This window comes from Mirounga leonina, unplaced genomic scaffold (assembly GCF_011800145.1).
Source record: "Mirounga leonina isolate KUSES-001 unplaced genomic scaffold, KU_Mleo_1.0 Mir_150, whole genome shotgun sequence".
In the NCBI taxonomy this organism is placed as follows: domain Eukaryota; kingdom Metazoa; phylum Chordata; class Mammalia; order Carnivora; family Phocidae; genus Mirounga; species Mirounga leonina.
In genome coordinates, this window is record NW_023270374.1 from 14690259 (window position 1) to 14713873 (window position 23615).

Genomic DNA, 23615 nt, shown 5'->3' on the forward strand with positions numbered 1-23615 from the left:
CTGTTAATGTCAGTCAAGTCAGAAGACTTTTGGGGTGAGGTCCCCTCAGGTGAGCATTAGTCACTTTGGGGAAACAGAGTGTGGGTAAGCCAAATTTGGAATTCCATGGAGTTGAGTTATAGTAGGAGATGCTGGCTTACTGAATATTAAGTCCTGAAGAGGACAATCCATTTATTAACCTGAACGATAAATCTCATTATTCCGAATCTTGTGCCTGCCTTCTCCCAGCCGTGGGCCACTAGATATCAAGTACAATATTGCCCAGCCAAGTCCTGATTGTATTAGTACCTTGTGACTGAAAATGTATTACTTATAAATTTTCTTGGAGGGAGTTTTTGTTTTCTAGTAGTCTTCAAAAGTTGACTAAAAACAATTAGCACAGTAAAGGTTTTTTTTTTTTTTGCTTTGTTTTGTTGCCACTATCACTAGATTCTTCTCCATATACTACCTTTCAATAAAACTTATTTTTATTTCTAGCTCTAAAAAGCTATTGTGATGAGTATCACGGAGGACACAAAGTGCTATAATATTCTGAAAGTTATGTGAAAGCCACCGCCTCACTATCACTCTCCCTGCTCTCTAGTACAAGGACATGGAGAAGGAAGCAGAGCACGTGAGGAGAGCCAGATGCACTCTAGAACCTTCTGCCACAGCAGACTGGGGTGGGATCTCGGGGAAGCTGAGAGCTAGCAGTGACTCAGAGGCCTCTGGTTGAACTCTTTCATTTGCAGATAAGGAGACTGAGGCCCAGGGAGATCAAACACCAGGCTCCCAGCCACATGACCATCCAGCCATCCTCCTCCCTGACTGGCCTCAGTGAGAAGGAATATAGTCAAACATCTCCACAGATGATGGGTTCAAAGACTCGTGTTAAGAAAAGTATGGTACAAGGGGGGCCTGGGTGGCTCAGTCATTAAGTGTCTGCCTCTGGCTCAGGTCATGGTCCCAGGGTCCTGGGATCGAGCCCCACATCAGGCTCCCTGCTCCGCGGGAAGCCTGTTTTTCCCTCTCCCACTCCCCCTGTTTGTGTTCCCTCTCTCGCTGTGTCTCTCTCTGTCAAATAAATAAATAAAATCTTAAAAAAAAAAAAAAAAGTATGGTAGAAGACAAAAAGGTGGATGATGATAATTTAAGAATTAAATAAGAATTTGATTTCAAGGTGTGAAAGATCAGAATTGTGTTCACCCCACACCTACTTCAGGGTCTTGGTCTGTCCTTTACAAACAGATTAAAATCCCTGCTTGCCTAGAACCCTCACTTGACCATCGTCTTCTGTTTTAACTATAATGAGCCCTTTCCCCCAAAAGAGAGAGGTTGAAAATTCCTGGTTTAAATAATTTAGCTTATGAAATATATAGATGTATCACTTTCTTGGGGAAAAAGAAGCAAGTGTATGTCTGTCATTGGAATATAACAACTGTTTCTCAAGGGTTAAATATAATTCAATATTTTTTGCCACTAACAAAAATGAAAGCTGGAAAGAGTTAATATTTCTTCTAGCAGCAGCAACTTGCATTTAAACAGTGAAAAGTTTTGTGGTACCTCTTTCTTCTGTTCAGAAAACCAGCTGGTATCTTTGTTTGAACCTTGTGGCAGTATGTGAAGATCCACCAGGACAGCAAAACTCCCACACTAAAAAGACATTAATGGCAGAGTTAGCTCACACCCAGCAAACAATCAGAGAAAAATCTCACAAATTCCTATGTGGTTGCTCATGATGAAATGGCAACAAAGTTCCCTAGTGGACAGAAACCTTCATATGGGTCAGGGATACACATCATAAACCTACTAGTTTTTGCAAGTTTTTATTTAGGGTAGAAATGCTAATATTTTAGTCATGACAGTAAAGACAAAATATCTCTCTGGGCCACACCTCGAAAGGGGATTGCTCAAGACATCCAGTGGCAGCTGTACGACTATCAGACATAGAAAGAAGTCAAATAGGCCAGTCCTGGGTAGGCTCCAGAAAAGAAGGGTTCCGTGGATAGTCAGGGCAAGTCTTTCTTCTAAGTAGGAAAAAACAGATACAAGCTATTGCATTTTTAGACAAACAAAAGGAATGGCTGGAATAGCATATCTTAGAACAGAAATGGAAATGAGGACAAACAAAAAAGAACCAAGGACAGGAAGGTAGATGCTGAATGACAGTTATCAAAACTAAATTAGTTTTGGGCGCCTGGGTGGCTCAGTTGGTTAAGCGACTGCCTTCGGCTCAGGTCATGATCCCAGGGTCCTGGGATCAAGTCCCACATCGGGCTCCCTGCTCGGCGGGAGGCCTGCTTCTCCCTCTCCCACTCCCCCTGCTTGTGTTCCTGCTCTCGCTGTCTCTGTCTCTGTCAAATAAATAAATAAAATCTTAAAAAAAAAAAAAAAATCATTAAAAAAAACAAAAAAACAAAAAAAACCTAAATTAGTTTTATTAAAATATGCTATAAAACTGTCCAAACCCTGCTTCCTGTCACTGTACAACAGGGTAGCCAATACCACGTGTGGCTACTGAGCACATGAAATGTGGCTACTATGATTGAGAAGCTGAATTTTAAACTGTATTTAACTTTAATTTAAACAGCCATATGTGGCTAGCCGCTCTGTGGCACAGCTACAGACCCTGTAAAATGTAGCCTTATAACTACTCACACCTTATGAGTGATTTCTGAAAATCTCTAACTGTGGATGAGCTAACTCAGAAAGGAATAGAAGACCAAAACTGCAGGTTGGGGACGGTCTCCGAGGCCCAAAGGGTCAGTGATGGCCTGTAGGAAAATGTCACTTCTGCACTTCTTTGGCTAAATAGTTTTTTTTTTTTTTTCCCTTTTTAAATCCTGTGCTATAATTCAATGGTGAAAGGAACGTATTTTCAACTAATGACCTGCAAACACCAAACATAAATATGGGAAGAAAATAAAACATGACACTGACATCATACCATACACAAAAATTAATTTGAGGTGGATGATAGACCTCCACATAAAAACCAAAACTGTCTTGCCAAACAGAATAGAAAAAAATTTCTTAGGACCCACAAAGCACAAAATACAGAGGAAAAATATTATTAAATTGAACTCTGTCAAAATTGAAAACCTTTGCTCATTAATAAAATGAATATGTATGTCACAGGCTGAGAGAAAATATTCATAAATGCATGTATCTGACATAAAGGAGTGGCATTCAAAATAAAGAACTACAAGTCGATATTAAGAAAACAAACAACTCAAGCTTGAATAGATACTTCACAAGATAAACAAACAGCTAATAACACATGGAAAAGTATTCAACATCAGTCATCGGACAAATGCAAATTAAAACCACTAAGAGATACAACCCTGTACCTACCAGAATGACTAAAATTAAAAAGACTGACACACCATATGTTGGTAAGGATGTGGAGCAATCCAAACTTTCATACATTGCTAGTGGAAATGTAAGATGGTTCGACAACGTTGGCAAACAGTTGGTCAGTTTCCTACAGTTAAACATACATTTCATTTACTGACTAAGCCAACAATTCCACTTTAGGTATTTACCAAGAAAGATAAAAACATGTGAACAGAAAGACTTGTACTCAAATGCTAGTCGAAGTTTTATTTATAATAGCTAAGACAGAAAACAACCCAAGTCATCAACAGGAGAATAAACAAAGTGTGGTACATTCATTCAATGGAATGCTCCTCACAAAACTACTGATACACTCAACATGGACTGATCTCCACCTTATGTTGAGCAAAAGAAGCCAAGCTAAAAGAATACCTATTGTATGATTCCACTAATATAAAGTTCTAGAGCAGCAAAACTAATCTGTGGTCAAAGCAATCAGATAGTGGGCCACCTGGGTGGCTCAGTCGGTTAAGCATCCACCTTTGGCTCAGGTCATGATCCCAGGGTCCTGGGATCAAGCCCCGATTCAGGCTCCCTCCCTCCCTCTCCCTCTGCCTGCCACTCCCCATGCTTGTGCTCTCTCTGTCTCTGTCAAATAAATAACAAAAACATCTTAAAAAAAAAAAAAGGCAATCAGATGGTGATTATCTAGGGAGCAACTGAATGAGAATAGGCACAGAAGAACTTGGTGTGGCAATGGGAATGTTCTGTATCTTGGTGGGTTATATGCTAAAGATCAGTTCATTTCAGCATATATAAATTACACATCACTAATAAATAATTTTTTAAAAGCTGTGTAAAAGCACATTTATATTTACTGACAGTTATATAAAATGTATTATGTCCCTGAAAATGTATGGGTATTTCGGGGAAGACCAAAGTGAAGTTCATCGGGTAAAAAATCATGAAATATGGTGAAAGAGGGTCTCCTACGATGTCAAATAGTAGAGTGTAACCCACTGAACTGCGGTGTACTGTGTTACAACCAATATTTTATTTTAAAGAAAGAGAATCAAAGGGAATATTTGAATAGAATAAAAAATACCAGTATGTCACATGGTAAGGTCAAGTCTTGTTTTGTGAAACTTATGAGTATAATGACTTATGATGTAAAGCCTCTTACTGTGGACTTGTGATCAAAACTGTTTGAAAACCATACTCAAGTATACTGTTATTCTAAAAGTTTCTTCACAATGCTGATTATAGATTTAACCTTTAAGGAGTATGCTGCCACCAGGTGGAGGTCACATGCCACAACTACATGATCTTAGCCAGGGGTTATTAACCTTTTGTGTGCCATGGACCTCTTTGGGCAGCTGTGAAGCTGATGACATTGGCTAAGAATAAGGTTTTTTAAATGCATGAAACACAATGCATAGGACTAAAAAAAAAAAAATGATTTGACTGAAGTATGATTATCCAAATTAAAAAAAAAATTGTATGTGATTTAGTAATGTATGTACTTGTTTATTAAGGCACTCACTCTTCTCACATAGTGGTAGATCTAATAACTACCATAAATACAAAGTAGTGGTAAACATAAATGATATCTTCAGATATGTGCCACAATTATAATATAATATGAAAAGAGAGATGATTCTAATGGTGACACAAACTGTGAATACTACTGTGTTTTAAATACTTAACTTATAGGGCACCTAGGTGGCTCAGTTAGTTAAGTGCCCAACTCTTGGTCATGATCTCAGGCTTGGGCTCCATGCTCAGCACAGTCTGCTTGAGATTCTCTCTCTCCCTCTCCTTCTGCCTCTCCCCCAGCTTTGCACACGCACTCTCTAAAATAAATAAATCTTTAAAATAAATACTTAACTTATAATAAAAAATAAGTTGATTAGAATTTGGTTAAAATAAAGATGTAATTTTGTTCCCATCCAAGTTCACTGACCCTCTGAATTCTACCACAGACCTGTTGAGGCTCTATAGGTGGCAGAACAAGAGCCTCTCCAAAGCAACAGGATGTGCCTTACGCACATCTTACTGGGTTTCCTGCAAGTGTTTAATCCTGACTCCTCAAACCAAGTTTTCTACAACCTCCTCTCTATTAGCAAAAATATCTTTTAAAATTAAAAAAAAAAGTGATGCTTGAACAATCTGAATCAATAGTATATAATAGTAGCTTTCTACAGAATTAAACAGCAAGGTCCAATTTTGTATTTTCTCATCATTTCGTAACTTTGATCACAAATAACCCAGTGTAAGTTTGATGATAAACAGACTAATTAAAATGCCTTTTTTTTTTTTTTTTTAATAAATCACGGAATCTTACTCTGGTGTTCAAACTTTCCTGGATTTCAGCCAGACCCCACCACCGGGCACACATGCGGTCTGCCCCCTCCCCGCCAAAAGCAGGCTTCTCCCTCTGCAGCCAGCAGTTCTTAGTTCTCCAGCAAGAGCTCTCTCAAACTCCCACACTAAGCATCAGGACTGTGCCTTTCTAAAGTTCCTTGCTCTCAAAGCTTTGCTGCTTTGCTCCCATGAGTAAACAGACGTTGGGCGGGGGGTTCTCTTACTGCTGCCAGAAGCACAGCCTTCACTTCTCCTTAATTAGGAGGTAATTTCATCTCTCAGCAGATAAACTGTCCAGCTCTCTTCGGAAAGGAGGAACACACTAACCATCACTTCTTTCTTAGGCCTGAGCTGCTCATTTTACACAGGCCAAGTTATCTCTTTAACAGACCAAAGGCTACTAGAAGAAGCTTCGCATCCCATGCCCTGGGTTGTGAGTCAACAGGCCAGGGTGTGATCCAGCTTCTAACCCCCTCCACCCAGAGGTTTCAGCCAAAAGCCTGGGAGTCAACCCTAACTCCTCCCTTTCCCTAGCCCTCCACCAGCAGTCACCAAGTCTTGTGGATTTTACTTCTTAAAGAGCTAACCCGGATCTCGCCGTTCTGAGCCTCCTTCTGAGATACCTACATGTGTGAGAAGTGTTAGCATTTCCACCTTTATTTTATACTTAGGGTAAAATTAGAAGATAAGATCTTCCACCCCTGGCAAGGGCATGGGCATCTCTGTGGAGCTTTTCTGAATAGTTTATCACTTCCTCCTCTGGATCAGGCATATGCTTCACATGCTTATTTATTCCTGCACTAAACAGGTGGTCTATGTAGGGGCCGCCCCTGCTAGGCTGTTAGCTCCTTGGTATAGACAGACAGGGTCCCAATCTCATTTGACTCTACACTGCAGCAATCAGCACAGAACCAGCTCATAATAAGTGTGTGCGTGCGTGCGTGCCGTGTGTATAGACAGCTTTAATCTTCAGTGAGACCATCCTGGCCCTGCCCTCCAGCATCCAGGCCACCACTGCTCTGCCTGGAGAAGTCTTTCTCAAGGGGAAGGAAACAGAGCAAGTGCTTAATATTTAATAGACGGAAGAAGGGAATGAGTGAATGAAGACAAGATAAATGCGCTCTGAATTTTGGACAAACCACAGGCTCATCTGCTAAGTGAGGGCGCTGAGCCCATTCTGGGGACAAGGCTGTTCCAATTCAGCCCAGGACACTGATGCATTATAGAACAACTTCCTCCCTCCTTATTCTAGAGTGGCAACAACTACACCGTCACCAGTGGCAAGCAGTCATTTTCTATAGTTTGAAAAAAGGGAATAATACAAGGACCCTACAATTACTTTGCCCTAAACTCACCGCCAGGGGTGGAAGATCTTATCTTCTAATTTTACCCTAAGTGTAAAATAAAGGTGGAAATGCTAACACTTCTCACACATGTAGGTATCTCAGAAGGAGGCTCAGAACGGCGAGATCTGTGTATTCTCTCTCTCATTCACTCATTCCTTCAACACCCGCTGAGTTTCATAGGGGTACTGGCCAGAACTTGAGGCAGCAACAGAGCACTGCAGTAAGTGTAACCACAGCATACACCAAGGACCAGAGGTGGCCAGGCCACAACTCTGCTCTAGGGAGGCCAGGGCTGAGGGGTATGACTTCTCAGCTAAGTCCTGAGGAAGAGAGCAAGAGGCAGAGAGAGAAAAACAAACAGCACCCACATAGGAAAGAGGCTTGAACAGCTCTGGGGACAAGAGTCCAGTAAGCAGAAAGAGGGCAACAACAGCAGATGAGGCCAACAGGGTAGGAAGGTTCCACTGGGCAGGCCAAGGAGAAACAAGACCTGTAGGCTGGAGAGCTCTCTCAGGTAAGGAGTGTGGTGCATGCGCTGGTGGGGAGAAATCATGGAACCATGCAGACAGGTTTAAAGTCACCCCAAAAACCCAAATAAGAGACAATGGAAGGTGATGGGTGAAGACAAAGGGGTAGATTTGAGAGAAACTCAAAAAAGAAAGAAGAGGATGTGGTTGGGTGTAGGAGGAAGAGCAAAGATGATGCTCTAGGCATGTGAGTAGTGTCAACCATGCCCATGGGGCTGTCCACAGGCAACTCATCCAGATGGGTCTGTTCTGTCACTGGCATTTTATCCTCACCTGTCATCAAGGATTTAAGGCAGGTTGGATTAACAAGGCAAACACTAAAAATAGAGGAAATAAGAAAAACAAGGGTAGAAACATAAAATGAAACCAACAGTAGGTCTGTCCAACATTCCACCATGGTCATAGGTCTCTGCAATATTTGGCTCTGAGTTTGCTAGTTTCCAATGTAAAAAAAAGCCAGTCAGAGTCCATAAGATGAGAATGAATCAGTACTGAAGACAACTCGATCATTCCTAAATATTAAATCTAGAAAGACACTTCTCCTGAAGGTTTTCATGAAAAAACAGAAACAAAAAAACAACACGTCAATTCTCTTCCTGGAGTATCAACTTTACTAAAAGGCTTTAAGGAACATATTAAATATTTTCATATCAAAATAAACTGCAGTATGTTACAACATGGAATTAAAAAGTCATGTGGTTTTGAAAGAAAAAGCACAGTTTACAGAGCACCTATTTTCTAGGCATTGTGCTAAGCTTTACTTATAGTATTCAACTTAATCCTCACCACTAGCCTATGAAAGAACACAACTGTTACTCACATTTTATAGATAAGGAAGTGAAATCTGAGAAGGTAAGGACTGGTCCAGTATGACAGAGTCAGTAAGTGATAGACCCAGGAATCAAATCCAAATCTCTGAATACTCCAAAGCCCACTGCGATGCACTACTTCAAAGGACCTGCTTCCAGAACCCCTGTGGAGGCACATTTAAGGTTGCCTAGCCTGGACCCACCCCACTGTACCTATTCCCTCTAGGGTGAGCATTGGCAGCCCGTGTCTCTCCATTAGTGCCACAGGACTGAACCAAGGATGCTGCACAGAGTCACTCAGCTCCCTTCACTGAGCAGAGTGATTCACTCCATCCTGGAAGCGAGGCACTAAAAGAGTTCAGATGCTGAAGCTGCCGGTGTGGGATGCCCTCTTGGGTAAGAGAGCAGGGTAGTGGCAAAGCCCCACTGCAGAAGGAGTGGGGCGGGAGGGCTAGTTCGGTAGAAGGCAGGAGGAAAGGGGAAAGTAAAGAATGCAGCAGAGCACTAGGGCAGTAAATCACACTGAAGGTGGGGTGGGGGTTGGGGGGCAGGAACAGTGATCCCTGGACAGTAACAATCCTTACCCGGAGTTAAAGCAGAAGAAAAGTCGACACAAATCTTTTGTCAATTTAACCCCCTTGGCCTGCTCCTTACTACATACTCGCCCAAGGAATCCAAGCTTGCAGTTTACATTCAAGAAAAGCAAGCAGCATACCTTTAGGATGGCATATACGATAAACCAGCAGACAGTTAGGTCAGGGAAGGAGAATAAAGGGTCATTCCACTGGATATACACTGTTTCCTTAACCTAACTGCAGAAACTCAAGGGTGAACAAATTGGCAATAACAAGAGTTAAGATTCCTTGAGCATTGATTGTGTGCCAGATACTGTGTGAAGCCCTTTCTGTACCTTATTGCATTTGACTCTCAGGACAACCCAGAGAGTCATAAACGATTACCAGTCAGTGTTCTGGAAACATCGAGAAACTGAAGAGCTCTGCTCTCTTTCACTTGTCGAAGATCCCCAGTGATCATGGCTAGGTTTTGTTTGGTGTGGTGCCTTGCCAACCTGGCAATACCTGGCAGGCCAGGTAGAAGGAACACTATAATCTTAGTAACAGAATGAGACACAGCCCGAATTCAAGATCACAGCATACAGAGAAGGCCTGGAGAAAGCCCTCTGACGACAAACAGGAGAAGGGCCTCACGCAGGAAGTCCGAGGCCATGAATCTCGTCTGATGATGCCCCAGTGCCTTCCACTTTAAGATCCCACCTCCTGGTGGTGTTTCGGTTTACCACCATTGTTTGGATTCTATTTGCACACATTTGCCCCAATGCGTAGGTTACGAAAGAGCCACACTGAGTCTGGCGCACTGTCTCGTCCTGAATCAGTTCGCTACGGGCCACACCAGCGTTAATAGGAAAAATCTTAGCAACCAACAAGTCCTTCCCCTGAGCATTCTCTGACACCTTTCAGGCAGGGATAAGCTCCTGTTTGCTGCCACAGCACTTTATTCATGACTCCGTTGTGGAATCATCATAGGCTGTAAACACATGGCTGCATACATCCATTCCCCAGGGGCTGCCTGTGGGGAGGAGCTGCTTTCTGTTACCCTTGGGCTCTCACTGCCTCAAACTGGGCCTGACAGTGAGGAGTGCTTGTTAAATGAATTAAAAAAAAATACATCAATGATAAAAATTACTTTAATGTCTGCCTTGTTCTCTATCTAGGAGGGATTACCTCCCTCTTACCTGCACCCTGTCCTCAGAATAAGAAACACCACAGAATCAAACTCACGGCTTGCAACTAAGTTGGCTCATTTATGAATAGAATAGTGTCACACCAGAAAACAGGCTGTGATGCCCGCTCCTCCGTGCCACACAGTTATTTTCCCACCTTCCAATCAGGCAGAACAATCTGTAAGACCCTGGCGGACTGTGTGAATTCAAACCCCATAACGGGAACATGTGTGGGGGCTTCGTTGGTTGCAAACAGATGACTAGTCCTTTGAGCTCAAGTTTTACCGGCTGAAGGGGATGCAGGGGAGGAAGTGACTTGTCTCAAGTGAAAAGGAATCAGAAGGGGAGGGAGTTTCTGTCTCCTGTTCAGTGTCTGTTGTGGGACTTTTGGCTACAGGTCAGGGATGTACACCTTTCCAGTCACTTGTTTGTTTTTCTTAACAGATTTATTGTCATGCATGGGGAAAGATTCTACATGGGTGAGAAGCAAGTCACAAAGGAATGAGAAAGAACACGGAGAAGCAGTGCTAATGGGTTTGATGACAAGGAGGTAAAATACAGTAAGAGGCTGATGTCCTTCAGTAAATTGTCTCTGGTCTCCTACTAAGAAAGAGTTTGGGGGTTTTGGCCTAGAGTGCTCATACAGTGGCTCACAGTCTTCCTGGGTAAGATCTGGGAAGGGAAGTAAAGCTCTGCTGGGAATAAAGCAAAGGCCAACTAAAGTGGTATATATTATAAAATAATGCTTAAATTTAACAGATGCCACTGGAACTTTTAAGTAGCATGTGGGGCTGAATCAGACTCTAAAATCCACTGTGGCAGGAAAAGTGCAGTTAGGAATAAGCCCTCAGCCACTGCTTTTGAAAGATAAAGACTGACTTCATTTCTTGAGACACTTTCCCTGACGATTTTCAAGAAATTGTTCTTTCAAATGTAACCGGCAGGCCACTATTCCTCAGGGGAGTGGCCTGTGGTGTGTGCAGAGTGTGTGCAGCAACGAGGAGCACCATGACTTGGGGGGTAGGCCAGAGCTGACTTTAAACCCCTGCCCTGCACCTCAATTCTCCCAGGCCAGAGGAAGCGCCTGCAATGGGAAATGGGAACAGCAATGAAAACACCTTATGGTGGTATCTGAACATGAAATGAGGGTATGCAGATGTAAAGCTTCAGCACGGCTCCAGCCATACAAAGAGCTCAATGGGTTGTTTTGGGGGTTTCTCCCCCCTCCCAAGGCAGAATTTGCTTCCAATTCCAGGGCATATTAAATGAACTCTGAATTGTCAGTTACGTAAGATTTACAAACAGGGCACAGGTTTCCACCTATTCCTGCTAAGAGCTAATAAATGCCTCATAATTCTTTCATTCAGTTTTACTCTGGCCACACACTGCTTCTTAGAAGAAGAACAGATGGCATGTAATCACAGCAGATTAAAAATATGAACTCTCCTCTCATATATGTCTGCAAGAGAGAATGTGAAATGAAAAGATAACCTGAAAGAAATTATTATGTGCTTATCTATAGGGAACTTGTCTTGAGAGAGTCTTAAATGGCTGGAAAGACAAGCAACATTCATAGTTAGCAACACGTAGACCATCAGGAGTGTGTTCAGGACCAACTACGGCCAACCACTTTAGCAATCTGAAAATGGAATTTGATAAATAATAGGGGCATTAGTCCCCACAAATTCCCCTCACAACTTTAACCAGCATATGAGTTATCAAGAAACTTTGGAATGTGGGTTTGATTTTAAACTCTTCAAAAATTAACATCTTAGAAAATATTCTTTCATATCCCTGAAGAATCTTGAATTCTTCAACCTCAAGAAGAATAAAAGCAGTGCAGCCTTTGAGTTAAAGGAATTTGCCACCAATTATAAATGAATCAGAATGAAAAAAGAAAACCTCTGTAAATATTCCTCTAGTGATCAATGCCTAGAATTCATGGATTGTTCTACAGGGTGGTCAATCTTGGAGGGAAATTTATTGAAAGAGGAAGGGAGATACAAGATAGATGGCACAATTTTCCAACTTCCTTGGTGTGGGGACAAAGAGTGTTTGATGAATACTGTGGTGAATCAGGGTGACTTAAAGGAATTCTGTTTATTTGGTTAAATGTAAAATAATGTAAGGAACCCTCCACATCCGTATGTTTCCTCTGGAATCCTCTCATCTACTTTCAAATATAACAAAGGACTTGCCAGATGAAGCTATGGCATGTACTCTCTGTTCAATCTAGTTGTCATTTAACTTTTTGTGGGGGTATTAATATTGTTGATAAAGGGGACTACATTTGCTCTTCTAAACTGGGTCAGGGTAAGTAGTGCTTCCAAAGGCAGCTTAAAGAGGCCAAAGATAAGGCTACATGTAACCTTGACAGAAGGGCACAAAGAATACAAGTACATGTCTGCAAACCAAAACACAAGCTCAGAGCAAGGACTTCCTGAGGCCTATGGCACATGAAAAGCTTCCACCTCAGCACGGCTCAGGCTTACCAGAGCTCCGGAGAGGCCCAACCAAGTCAAGTGCAAGCTTCATCTCTGCCCTTGGCCATACTTATTCTCCTGGTTCTGCCAGTTCAGGAAAGCAATTTGTGTGCACAACCCTAAGGATAGTTACCCACTGGAGCCTAGATAGAGAGCCTTAGCTCTCAAAGTACCAGCAGCATCAGAATCTCCTGGAGCTTGTCTGCTATGCAAATTCAGACCTAGCCAATTGGGAATTTTAGGGATACCCTGTGTTTTAAAAACAAGTTTTCCAGGTGATTCTGGTGCAAGATCAAGTTTAAGAACCACTGCTGTAGGTCACTGTGTCTCCCTGAAGACCATTTGTGGCATTCTCAGGATGATACAGGACATTTTTGGAGGTTACAATAAAAAGGAAGGGAAAAAAATCTGATCAGGCTTCACCATGTAAAAGAATGGAAGGTGGCAGGCAACACACCAGAACTGTGAAAATATTACAATTCTAAAACTCACAAGTAAAGAACATCACCATTTTATCACAATGATAAAATAATTCCCTTAAAGTTGTAAGAAACTCAAATTATGATTCTCCTTAAAAAGAAAACATAAAAACCTTCTAGAGGTGAATGTGATGTGCAGCCAGGGTTGAGAACCACAGATACAATAATGTCTTGCTGAGAACCTTAAATACTCATCTCTGGCTTAGGATGATAAAGATGGTGACAGAAATCCAATGGGAAAACATGACCTATCTGTCAGACTGAGATGGAGCCTTGGGCAGAAATAGAAAGGAAGGAGGTTGTAAGCCCCACAAAGACGGGGAGGTGATACAGTGGCACTTCAGTCCTTTAAATGAAGTTAGATCACTGGTTTGGAGGGAAGCTGTCCCGGGGCTCAAGGATGGGCACTGTACATGGCTCGGCCACAGAGATGATGAGGGGGCACTGCAGTTGCAATGAGCTCCTAGAGAGAGGCAAATGACACTGCAATTTGCAAAAGGGGGAGAAAGACAGATTTGGCAACTACAAACTTAATCCCTAACAGATTAGAGGGATCTGGAAGAAAACCCAAGGTACGAAAAACTAACTTCATACTCTTCTTTAACAAGGTTCCCAGACGTCCTTTTGCCTGAACCACTCCACCAAAACGGCTTCTGTTAAGATTACCGATGACCTTCATGTAGCCAAGTCCAATGGTCGGTTCTTGGTCCTCATGTTACTTGACCTCTCAGTGCCATCTAAGAAAGTGGTTCTTCCACGTGCCCCTGGAAGCCCTCACTTCTAGGATTCTCTGCTTTCCCGGTTCTCCTCCTTCTTCCCTGGCCACTGTTTCTCAGTCTCTTCTGCTGGCTCATCCCCATCACACTGAATCCAAACTGACCAGAGCTCAGTCCTTAGATCTCTCCTGTCTCCACCTACACCCTCACCAGTGTCCAGGTTTCAGTTCACATGCTGAAGACACCTAGAGTTCCTGCTCCAGCCCAGACCTCCCCCAAGCCCTACATATATACATTCAACATGTCCATTTGGATGTCAAACAGGCATCTATAGCCTAACAAGCTCAAAACCAAACTATTGATATTTTACCCTCAAACCTGCTCCCACCAGGTATTGCTAAAGCTGGCTTGGTAAATGGCAACTCTGTTCTCCCAGTTGTTCAGGTCCAAAACCGTAGAGTCATCTTTAATGCCGCTCTTCTCTCATAGTCTACACCTAATCTGTTAGCAAAACCCTACCAGTTCTACTTCCAAAAGGGCCTTCCTGGGACACAGAAAGAGCTCACTAAATATTAATGAGTGAATCTCTGAATGAACAAATGAATGCTGGTGAAGAAAAAACAGAAAAAATAGGGGTGGAAGAAACAATGATTAGGTGGATTCATAACTAGTTCAATAGCCATAACTACTGGAGCCATGAATGGCTAAAGAACAACATGGAGGGAGATGATAAAAAGCTTTTTCCTTGACCCTGGTCTTGGTCCAATTTCTTGGCAGTGACATGGAAGAAGGTATGAAGATACAGTGTCAACAAAAAAAGTGGCTGATACTGCATGGGATGGAATAGTGAATATTTGGGGTAGCAAAAATGATCTGGCAAAAAAAACCCAAAACTGAATCTCTGTGACTCAGGGACACTTAAAATTGGGTTATGAGGATGAGCTAAAGTAAGTAGTTAGATCAATTTAACTAAATGGAATTTAACAAGGATATATGTAAGGGCCAACCTTTGGCTCCAAAAAACCAACCATCCGAGCACAGACGTACTCTTAAGCAAGAGTCAGCCCTATGAGTGGGCAGCATAATGCTGTAGCAGTCAATGATGGCAATTTCATTTTAGGTTACTTTAACAGTAGCAGCTAGAATAAACATTATGATGGCTATGCTTTATGCATTTAGTGTTCAATTAGTTTCAACATACATATTGAGACAAACTGTATTAGAATAAGAATGGCACTTAAAAACGTAAGGATCAAGTGAAGAAAGTAGAATGAATCACTTTTTTAAAAAGAAGGAAAACCAGGATGAAATAATACTAACAGGACTTTTATTTTTTTTAAAGATTTTATTTATTTATTTGACAGAGAGAGAGAGAGAGAGAGTGAGCACACAAGCAGGGGGAGCAGCAGAGGGAGAAGGAGAAGCCAACTCCCCGCTCAGCAGGGAGCCTGACACAGGGCTCAATCCCAGGACCCTGGGATAATGACCTGAGCCAAAGGCAGACGCTTAACCAACTGAGCCACCCAGGCACTCCTTAACAAGACTTTTAAAGGTGTAAAAACAATCCTTTTAGTTCTTTAGGGCCTTAAGAAATAGAGAACCAGGTGGGAGCAGAGAAACCACATTAGCAAGACTTTCCGATGGGAAAATGATATGCCATGGGAAGAGGTGTGCTCACCACCCAACCCAGGAGATCAAAGCATAAAGCACATGAAATGGGTAACTGCATAAACTGTTATCACAGGTCACTGGTCTAATTGTGAGGAGTGATGAAAATCACACAAGAAAAGACGTGCTACTGACTTTGTCTATTTTATCAATTAGCCACTTAAACCCTCCAAAGCACTATCGGTCACTGGTTTGGATTTTTTTAGTGTACCCCTAAAGATATGGGCTTACTGACCTCAAGAACCAGAGAACTTATCTTCTTATGAGACACTTTAACAGGGACGCCAGGGTGGCTCAGTCGCTTAAGCGTCTGCCTTCAGCTCAGGTCATGATCCCAGGGTCCTGGGATTGAGCCCCGCATAGGGCTCATTGCTCAGCGGGGAGCCTGCTTCTTCTGCCTGCCATCCCCCCTGCTTGTGCTCTCTCGCTCTCTCTCTCTCCCTCTGACAAATAAATGAATAAAATATTTTTTTTTTAAAAAAGGGCCACTTTAACAAAGAAAGCTTGGACTTTAGAATCAGGCGAATGAGTGTCCCAACACTGGCTGCACCTTCTATGATTATATGGTCTGGGGCAAGTTTTTCAGCCTCTGCGTCTTCATCCCCTTGTCTGTAAAATGGGGTTAGGGGGTTAGGGTTCCTACAGAGATGTTGTTAGGATTAAATTCAAAGAGAAGAAAATAGAGTACAATGACAAACAGCAGTTAATGAACAAATAGGGAATAGTTAACAAATAATGATACCTTGTTCTCAGTCTCAATATTCCAACTAATGAGGGTCACAAAACTGCCCAACACTGCCCAAAAACTTACTTTGGTGACTGAAATGCTTTTTTTTTTTTTTTTTTTAAAGATTTTATTTATTTTTTTGACAGAGAGAGACACAGTGAGAGAGGAAACACAAGCAGGGGGAGCGGCAGAGGGAGAGGGAGAAGCAGGCTTCCCGCAGAGCAGGGAGCCCAATGCGGGGCTCGATCCCAGAACCCTGGGGTCATGACCTGAGCTGAAGGCAGATGCCCAACGACTGAGCCACCCAGGCGCCCCAATTTTTTTTTTTTTTTAAGATTTTATTTTTAAGTAATCTCTATACCCAACATAGGGCTCAAACTTACAACCCCTAGATCAAGAGTCACATGCTCTTCCAATTGAGTCAGCCAGGTACCCTAGAAATGCTTTTTATCTGTGCTGTCTGATACCTTAAGTCACAAGCCATAAGAAGGTCTGAAATGAGGCTAGTGCCAATTTTGGTTTTTATTTCATTCTTATTAATTTAAATTGGTTTATTTGTGATTAATTTATTATCTTGAATAGCTGCATGTAAGCTAGTGGCCACCATACTGGACAGCAAAGATACTTCCCTAAAGTGAATCCTTGTTCTGAAATCCTGGTTCTGTTACTTTAGTGAGAGAATAAAACCAAAAGAGCAAACAAAATTGGGAACCCCATACTAGGAAGTGCCCAGTGATGCAAGGGGATTCCCATCCCGCAGGGAATTCCAGAAGCCTCCTCAGGACAGCATGTGAGGGAATGATAGGGACTAACCTGGGAAATTTCTATGAACTTTACCAAGGATGGTGCTGATCCAATAGAACTGTTTTATGTAAAGGTGTTTTCCTTGTAAACAGAAAATGAAGCAATAAAAACTGTTACTGCCAATTAGAGGATTAAGAAGTTTAAGTTTCCCTTCACCTCTCACCCCTTTCACTGTGACCCTGCTTTATCCAATGAGAGAACAAGATTCAAGGAGAATTCTTAAAATTATTATTGCGGCCACAATAATCGTTCCTAATCCCATGGCTTTCTCCAAGAATGAACCTTTTAAGTTTGGTGCTGAATTTCCCTTCCTACTCTGCTCTGATTCTCGGAGCTCAGGACACAATCCCCTAACCACTCTCATCACTACTTCATCAAGTTTCTACAAAATGAGCATGAGTTCAAAGGGAATTTTCAACCAATTCATGCCTAAGGCAGGAAATTGAAATACCAAGTGCAACAGAAGAATGTTAGACAAACACAGGCGAGATCCGCTGGTGAGAGCCCAAGTTTTTTCTCCCCCCGACCCATTTTTCAAGAACTACAAAGAGGAATAAAGGGAGGTGGCTAATTGGTCACAGGACTTGTTTTAGAGCCACCTCTACTTTCCTTTTCTAATTGACTGCTGGGAATAACACCCTCTTCAAGGACTACTCAGAGGCGAAACGTGCTGGGACAGGAGACCCACTGATGAAATGGCTTCAGAAGCTGAAGATCATTAATTAGGAATATTGAGAGTGAGGTTGAAAGCTTCGCTGGAACAAGTAGGAGGCACAACTCGGTATCAGCTGCGACCTACACATTAGCAATTAAGCCCTGTGAAGGCTCTCAGTGGAAAGTTACAGCTCCCAGGCATTCCTCCTTGGATGAGTGAAGTCTCTTGAGGCAACTGAACTCTGAAGACAGTAGCATTGACTCTACAGTAGTATTTCCAACAACCACTATTATATATGTACGCTTGAGTCTCAGGATTCGGTGTCTTCCAAGCACAACTACCCATTGCCTGAAATACCATCTCTTAAACCTGAGCATGCATCCGATTCACCAGGAGGGCACGTCACAAATGCAGATTGCAAAGGCTCACCCCCAGAGTTTTCTGATTTCATAGGCTTGAGGTGGGGCCAAGAATTGGCATTTCTAACAGACTCATGGGTGATGGAGATGCTGATGCGGCTGGTCCGGAGACCACACTTTGAGAATCACTGGCCTAGAAATAGGGGTTTGCAACCCTGGCAGCGCCTTACAATCACTTGGGGAATTTTTAAAGATTATGTCCAAATTCTACCCCAGACCAATTAAATAGATTCTCTCGAGATGGCACCTGGGTACCACTATATTTTAAAAGCTCCCTATCTGATGTAATATGCTAGCTGGGTTGAGAACCACTGCTGAAAAGATCACCTTCGAACTATTTAAATCTGGAGATTACACACACTCTCACAAACTATAGACAGGGAGGCAGATCCTGGCATCTGCTTGACTCCACTTACCCTTATGTGGTGATATTTCACTGGTCATTTTTTTCCCCCACAAACAAAAGTATAATAATCCTTCTTGTACCAGCAAACCACACATTCATTCTCTCTCTCTCTCTTTCTCTCTGTCCAAGAATTCTCTGAAGATTTACTAATTACAGCAACTGAAGATCTATGAACACTGATAAGTCTGTTAATCCCTTGAAAATACTGTGGGTAACGAATGAATAAATTTTGAAATGAGAACCCTACAACAAGATGAATAGCACATAATGATTCTTAAACATTCAAAATCATCTAACATCTTCCTTCCTTCAATCTCTATTCTCTTCTCCTCAAATTCATTTTCCTTCTTTGCAAATCAGATTCTGTTTCCTCATCTCTACACATCATTTGCCTGCTTCTAGTCTTCCCTCATTATCTCTGCCTTAAAATGACAAGTATAAAGTTTAGAGTTATTCTTATGAAATAGTTTTATGATGCCTGCTCCTAATTTAATAAAAAAGGGAACTAAATATTTTTCTTGGTGAGAAGAAGCTAAATCAAATTATTTTTGGTATGTACCTCCTGATTAACTCTGCCTTGGGCATTAGTCCTCAACAGGAAACCTATTTCCCACCCTGAATTCCTCAAATTAAGAAACCTTCTGGCTTAAATATACCGTGTGTCCTACATCAGTACCTACTGATTAAGTGTGACAGTGCGGTGTACCTCCAAGTATTTAAGGCTAAAGAAGAAGGAATATATCATTCATAATCCAGATATGTGGTTCTTAGGCAAAATCACCACCATCTTCCACCACCTGTCCACCCCCAATGTGCAATGTCTGGAGACATTTGGGGTTGTCACAATTGGCACCTAGTGGGAGAGAGCACAGAAAAGCTGCTAAACATTCTATAATGCACAGAATAGCCCACAACAAAGAACCACCTGGCCCATATGTCATTAGTGCCCAAGCAGAGAAACCCTGCTCTAGAAATTACTATATGAAGCCAGCTAACCTCTCAGGCATTGGAGAATTTGCTGGGATCTGACGCTACCCAGGAGGAGGAAGAGAGAGAGGGGTGAATGGTCCAGAGCCAAAGAAGTACTACAAAATGCCCAGCCAGAAGAGAGAGTGGAGGCTGCTGCTCATCTTGCCAACTGTCTAGAAGAGGGTCCTCTTAGCCTTGACCTTGACCTTGTCAATAAGGGCTTTTAAAATATATAGGGTTAAAGGTTTAATTTGGTAAAACAATTCAATACCATGATTCATCACCTGACCAACTGACAGACTGCCCTCACTCTATGAAGCGTTCTTGTATCAGTATTAACTTTTAACAAAGCCTAAACCAGTGAATGAATGAATGAGAGAAAGGAAGAAAAAAAGAAACAAATAAGAAAGGATAAATGCAGGAATTTTGAACAGATATTTTCGAAATAGACTATATCCTTAGTTTTATAAAAATCTAAATGAGTACTGCCCATTCTCTTCAGAGACAGTTATCTATTTTTATTTTAGGCAATCTGCATTGGGGTCTTTGCATAGGGGTGGATGGGGTTGTACGTAAGGACTTTTCTCACACATCATTCATATCATAATGAGATTGTGACTATTACATGCCTGTCCTGTGACTACTGAATTCCTAGAAAAACTACACTGATCAACAGAACTGTAAATATCAAATTGCTCCAGCTTAAAAAGATCAACTCCATGTGTTTAGATCTCAGTGACTAAAACAAGTATGGTAGCTAGCTTTTATTTGTGATACTCTTCAGATTTTAAATGCCAAAGAGCTTCTTAATGGCTTACTGAAAAACCTAAATTTTAAAAGGGATAGTGTGCTAAGGACATACTTAAATGCCTCACAAAATAATATTTCCATTCTAGGGATTCACGACAGGGTTCCTTTAAACAGCAAAGCCCATTGAGTTCATCTGAGAGCTCACCTTCTGTTGGGGAGGGAAAGAGAGGTTGACACTCAAAGACACATCAGAGAAGAATAAGCACCAGTTGGACAAGAGGAACCAGCCTTTAGCTATGGCATAAACTGTCACAGTAACCCCATCTTCTCATTGCCCCTTTCCAATGGAGTTGTTTTAATATATTCTTAAATTTTACCATGTAATATAAACTCATCTCTAAATTATGAATTTTGTAAATATGTCACCAAGAAATGCTACAAAGCCCCTATTGAATAGGAATTGTTTATCCCAGGCCTATAATGTTCTGTGCCCTTATGCTTCAGAGATATTAGATACTAAAATTTTATTAAAACCATGTTCCTTGCATTTGCTGCCATTATCGATGATGCAAATTCACACATGTGTTAGCTAATGAAGCAGTCAGACAGGGTTTCATAGGCAGAGAAGAGGCCGAAAGGAATCTTTTTTGCCCAAGAGAAAGTGGCCCAACTGTGGAAAATGATATGGATATCTAAGGTAGCCCCCACAAGCCAGAACTGTAAATAAGGTTAGACCCTCACATAGTTCCATGGTCTGAGTATACGTTACAACGTTTCAAACCAAACACTCATTTCACTAGAGGGATTCATGCCAGCTGGCAAAGCACAGTTGACCAAAAGTGAAAAACGAGCTTGAATTATCCTGCTCGGTAAAGCTCCATACATTTGTAGCAGGAGCCCCTTACCAGAAGAGGGCAATGGTGGCCCCGTTGGCATGCCGCCAAGCTGTGGCACACCTCCAGTCCAGACATCACCTGCCAAGGGAGTCAGACCTCAGCAAATGGCTTGCAGAACTGCTGGCTTCTAAGTATCTCACAGGCAAAGACCAGCCCCTTTGCCTTTCTGTTTTCTGGAAGGAATTAACAGGCAGCTGCAAGACCAAATCATTCCAATATTTCCAATCGATGATGGAGAACTACTGCTCACTGCAACCCAACCAACACATTTTAAAGTTATCCTCTCTCCCTGCTCATACCAGCCACAAAACTCTTCCCACTCCAAAAACAAGGGGTCTGTCAAAGAGCTCCAAACAGCAAATGTTATAGAAATAGTACATTAGAAGCATGCAACTTAGAGGTGCTGTAAGAGCCATTCTAAATTCAGATTCACGTTCACTTGTAGTACCCGAGCTTCTCAGACCCCTTTGGTGGAGTTTCAATTCTGTGATCCTCTTCTGCCTCACAAGTGTTTCCAAGTTCTTCTCCTCCAGCAGTCCTTTTCCAGCTCAGGGTCTTCGAGCTTTTCTAAACGAAGCATTACCCTACCTCCTCTCCCTCACAAACGCTTCACTTTACTTTGCAGGCTTAACTCAGTGTTTGCTTTTTAAACACATCTACCTCTAATGAAGGAAAGGATTTGGTTTTGGTTCATCAGATTTCAGGCAGAAGCGAGTAGTGAATGGGTGGGAGGGGCTGGGGATACTTTGAAGAGGGATGGGACGAGAATGCATGCAACACTGGTGGAGTTGCATTATTACCTCCTAGGCTGGGAATTCACAAGCCAAAGAACAGAAGTTCTTAAGTTCATACCTTGACTTCTCCACCTGTCCAAAACTATACATTCCCCCAGACCTGCTCCTTTTCCCTGTTCTGGCTCAGGCAGCAGCCCCCACCATCTGTCTACCTCTGAGACCCTGTCGCCTCCCTTTCCTGAGCAGCCACGTGCAACCCCTCACCACATCGTGTGTCCTTCCCCACCCCCACCATCCCGGCCTCCAGGCCAAGCCACTACCCTCCTACCAGCCTGACCCTTAACTGCACCAGTCTCCCAGGATCCCCTAAGTCAGCTCATCTTCAACCTGCTACCAGCCTGTTGCCAGAGTGATCAAGTCTGGCCCTGCCTCCACCCCTCCACTCAAGCTGAAAACCTTCTGAAAGGCCTTCAGCTCTCAGGGAAAAAAAAAAAAAAAAAGACTAAATTCCTTATAGTGGCTTATAAGAGGCTGACCATACATCCTAGTTTGCCCGTCAGTCTCATTTTATGCCCTAGGATCCAAACATAACTATTAATAGCACCCCGCTTTTGTCCTGATTTCCACAACAACCCATATATATGGTCTCTTTAGCTACAAGTCTCTGAGGTCTGGCTCCTGCCAACTCCTCCAGCCTCATGTCAATCCACTGTCTCTGCACTCACTGCTGGCCTTTAGTCACTTAATTTTTATTTACTGAACACATACCAGACACCAGCCCTGTGCCAGGAGCTGAACACAGAGCAGAGAACAAAAGAGATAAGACCTTGGCTCTGCTGGAAGGCACTCTCCAACCCTGCCTGCACCCACCTCCCCCTGGGCTCCCAATGGGGCTTCATTCAGCCTTGGCTCAATGCCTCTTCCTCAGGGAAATCTTTTGAGGTCTCCAGACCAGGCATCCCACCCTTTAACTTGCCAACAGCATCAGGTGCCTCTCTTTGAAACAACAGTTCAAGACAGCAATTTTTCCTGCTTCAGTGTCACTGACCTGACTACCAGATTCTTCCAAGAGATGATGAGGTCTGCATCTATTTTCGCTAGTTATTAAAGCCCTAATGTTTAGCAGTGCCTGGCCCATAGAAGGTGTTCATGAGTGCACTGCAGTAAGGAAGGAAGGAGGCATGGAGTGTACCCCACTCCTCAACTCTGGGCCAGGCTCTCCTTCCTGGGTCCCAGTGTGACCCTGAGGGTGCCCAGAATCTTACAAATCCTCTCCTGATCTTAGCTTCTGGCCCTGTTCACCCCACCCTCCTAGGCTCAAACCTGATCCATGCGCTCTGGCAGGGAGCAGAAGCCCTCCACCCCCTCACCATCATCATCACCCCTTAGCTGAGATGCACAAAGACTCTCACTCCCAGAAAGGGCTGGAGGAAGGTCTACCTGGCAAACCACCGCTAAAGGAGCAAACTGAGCCAAAATACCTCATCAAAAGCAGGTATTCTGAAATACCATCTTTTATGAGGTTTTGAAATATTGAAGTTTCTCCCTCTTGACAAAAAAATATTGTTTGTGGCTTATAAGAGTCCATTTTTTTTTGGTCAGCTTCTACCCATTATGGATTAAAATCTCTGAATACAAATTTCAGCTTGTGTATAGCCACCCACCTTGGTGGCGGCACGGGGATACTAAAAGGATGTGAACCCCTATTCAAAATGTTGGTTATTTTCACAAAATGCCACATCAATGGGGGTGGCGTGAGGTGGGGCCTGGAGACTGGTTGTATTTTCTTTTTTTAAAATTTTATTAT

General features: G+C 42.5%; 1 protein-coding gene across 2 annotated transcripts in view; it reads right to left on the reverse strand.

Moving 5' to 3' along the window:
- SLX4IP (SLX4 interacting protein) overlaps positions 1-23615 on the reverse strand; it is a 193012-nt gene that overhangs the window by 68526 nt on the left and 100871 nt on the right. For both annotated transcript variants that reach the window (XM_035005839.1, XM_035005838.1), the window contains one exon: positions 1543-1632. In XM_035005839.1, the coding sequence (XP_034861730.1) occupies positions 1543-1632 (90 nt within the window). The remainder of the gene's footprint in view (positions 1-1542; positions 1633-23615) is intronic.